Source organism: Procambarus clarkii, chromosome 1 (genome assembly GCF_040958095.1).
Source record: "Procambarus clarkii isolate CNS0578487 chromosome 1, FALCON_Pclarkii_2.0, whole genome shotgun sequence".
In the NCBI taxonomy this organism is placed as follows: domain Eukaryota; kingdom Metazoa; phylum Arthropoda; class Malacostraca; order Decapoda; family Cambaridae; genus Procambarus; species Procambarus clarkii.
Window position 1 is genome coordinate 10034480 of NC_091150.1, and position 2171 is coordinate 10036650.

General features: G+C 46.7%; 1 protein-coding gene across 1 annotated transcript; it reads right to left on the minus strand.

Moving 5' to 3' along the window:
• Positions 1 to 1364: 1364 nt before the first annotated feature.
• On the minus strand, positions 1365 to 1763 carry LOC138357400 (uncharacterized). The gene has a single exon (XM_069314223.1). It carries the CDS (start codon positions 1761 to 1763, stop codon positions 1365 to 1367), a length of 399 nt encoding a protein of 132 aa, XP_069170324.1.
• Positions 1764 to 2171: the final 408 nt, after the last annotated feature.

Genomic DNA, 2171 nt, shown 5'->3' on the forward strand with positions numbered 1-2171 from the left:
TAGTCCGACTTTAGCTGGACAGCACATACGGTCATGTCACTCTCAGACACGAACCCCTATACCTTCATCTTCCTCCTGCCAGCTAACAGTCGACCCTCCCCAATCAGGCTTCTCGTAATCAAGCTCTGATTAGCTTCGGTATCCCTTAAAATACCAATTTCTACTTCAGGGTGGCCACCTATGCTGATCCAACCTTTACTCATGAATGGCCTATACCGCTCGTTCACTAGGTTTACTTTCTGTGGTTTGTTCTGGGTTACATCAATCTTTTTATTCTGAGGGTCACACATGGCAAGGGTCACAACTCTCTTGTCCTGCCTACAATCTCGCATTATGTGACCCGATCTGTTGCACTTGTAACATCTCATTTGGGAGAAATCTCTCCTATAAGTTCCTGAGTGGCTCTTACTCTGCCCGCTCGTATTGGAGTTCCTCAGGCCAGGTGCAGTACTCGTACTCTGTGGGGCTTTACTGGACTCTTGTTTTCTTGGCACGTATATAGTTTCTCGTTTAACTTCTTCATCCTCACTTTCAGAGGAAGTGTGCGACCTACTCCTCTGAGTTTCAGGATGCTTGCGATTACTCGTCCATCTATCAAAAATTTTCACACCTCAGTCCCCTCTGTTTCTGCCATAACTTCTCCCTCCTCAGACTCCACTGGGTCAACCATTGCTATGTCTCGCCTCACGTCTCACTTTGTTCTCCCTTAAGCGTTTGTACGCTTCTGTAATTATGTCCGCTCTATCTGCGGCATCTCTTACATCATTTACCCCCTGCCTCTTGAATCTTGAACTTTGTCTCGCGGTGCATCATTTCTAGGAACCTTTCCATGCCCATCAATTGCTTTAGGTCAGCATAAGATCCAACTCCGGCAGACTCAACCCAATTCTAGAATCGCCTTTCCCTTACTGTCTCAGCAAACGTACTTGCTCCAATCTTCACCATCTCTCTGAAACGCTTCCTATAAGCTTCAGGGATTAACTTAAAGGAGCGCAGTATGCTGCTCTTTACCGTTCGCATAATCCTGGCATTCCTCCAATGTCACTTGAGTGTATGCCTCCCTGGCTCCGCCGGTCAATCTTAATTGAACCAGTAGGGCCAAGTCATCCTGTGGTCACTCCTTGATATTGGCTACATTTTCGAAATGCTCGAAGAAGCTTTCTGCCTCCTCGGGCACAAATAAGGGAATGTCCTTCTCCCTAACCCTATTATCTGGTGGGTGTGATACATGGGTGGTGCTCTCTGGCAACCCATGTTCAATCCTTTGTTCAGCCAAAGTTCTATTTGCTTCTATCTGCATTTGTTTTGTTCTCTCTTTTTCCCTTTCAACTTGGGTTTTTTCCTTCTCCTGTTCCAGCTCCAGTTCACTTAGCCCTGTTTTTCTCTTTTTCTTTCTCCTGTTCCAATTCCAGTTCCCTTACCCTGGTTTTCTCTTTTTCTACCTCAAGTTTGGTTTTCTCTTTTTCCTTCTCTACCTCCAGTCTGGTTTTCTCTTGTTCATTCTTCATCTGAAGTTCTAACTTCAACCTTTCCAGTTGGAACTGTCTCTCCTCATGCTGCATCTGGAGCTCTAGCGGCAATGTTTCCAAGCTCCTATTCCGGCTACTCCTGCTACTGCGGCTACTTTTACTGCTCATACTCGATCCCTGGGATCTCACTTCATCCTGCCCATCATCCTCCTTTCCACTTTCAACTCCTTTCTGGGGTTCCTGTTCTACCGCTTCACTCTTGGCTCTCAACTGACTCAGGATCTCATCCTTCATCCCAGCTACCTTCACCCTGATGCAACATCTCTTCGCTATCTGTTTAAACCGTTTCCTGGTGCAACCTTACAAGTCCTCAGGCTTGCCTGACTCCACAAACGCTTGCACCATATCCATCTTGTCCTGCGAGTCTTCCCAAGAGAGAGAATATACACCTGCGGTCACACAGTCTACTTATTTCCACGAGGGTTGTACCAATCAACTCTCAGACAGGGTGTGGGTGTGTCAGTTAACTTTCCCGGACACAGGCCCAAAAATATTATTATGTTGATGTTGTAGATAGGTGCGTACGTCCCTTCCATAAAACCAACCAAAACCCATAGTACTTGTACTTTGATCAGGAGATCACCCTGTACGCTTCCTGCTCTTGGAGAGGGGCTCAACGTCACACATTTTGGGGGGGGGGGG

Bases quoted from the DNA above. Each gene is read 5' to 3' on its own strand.
- LOC138357400 (XM_069314223.1), bottom strand. From the start codon at position 1,763: ATGAAGGATGAGATCCTGAGTCAGTTGAGAGCCAAGAGTGAAGCGGTA.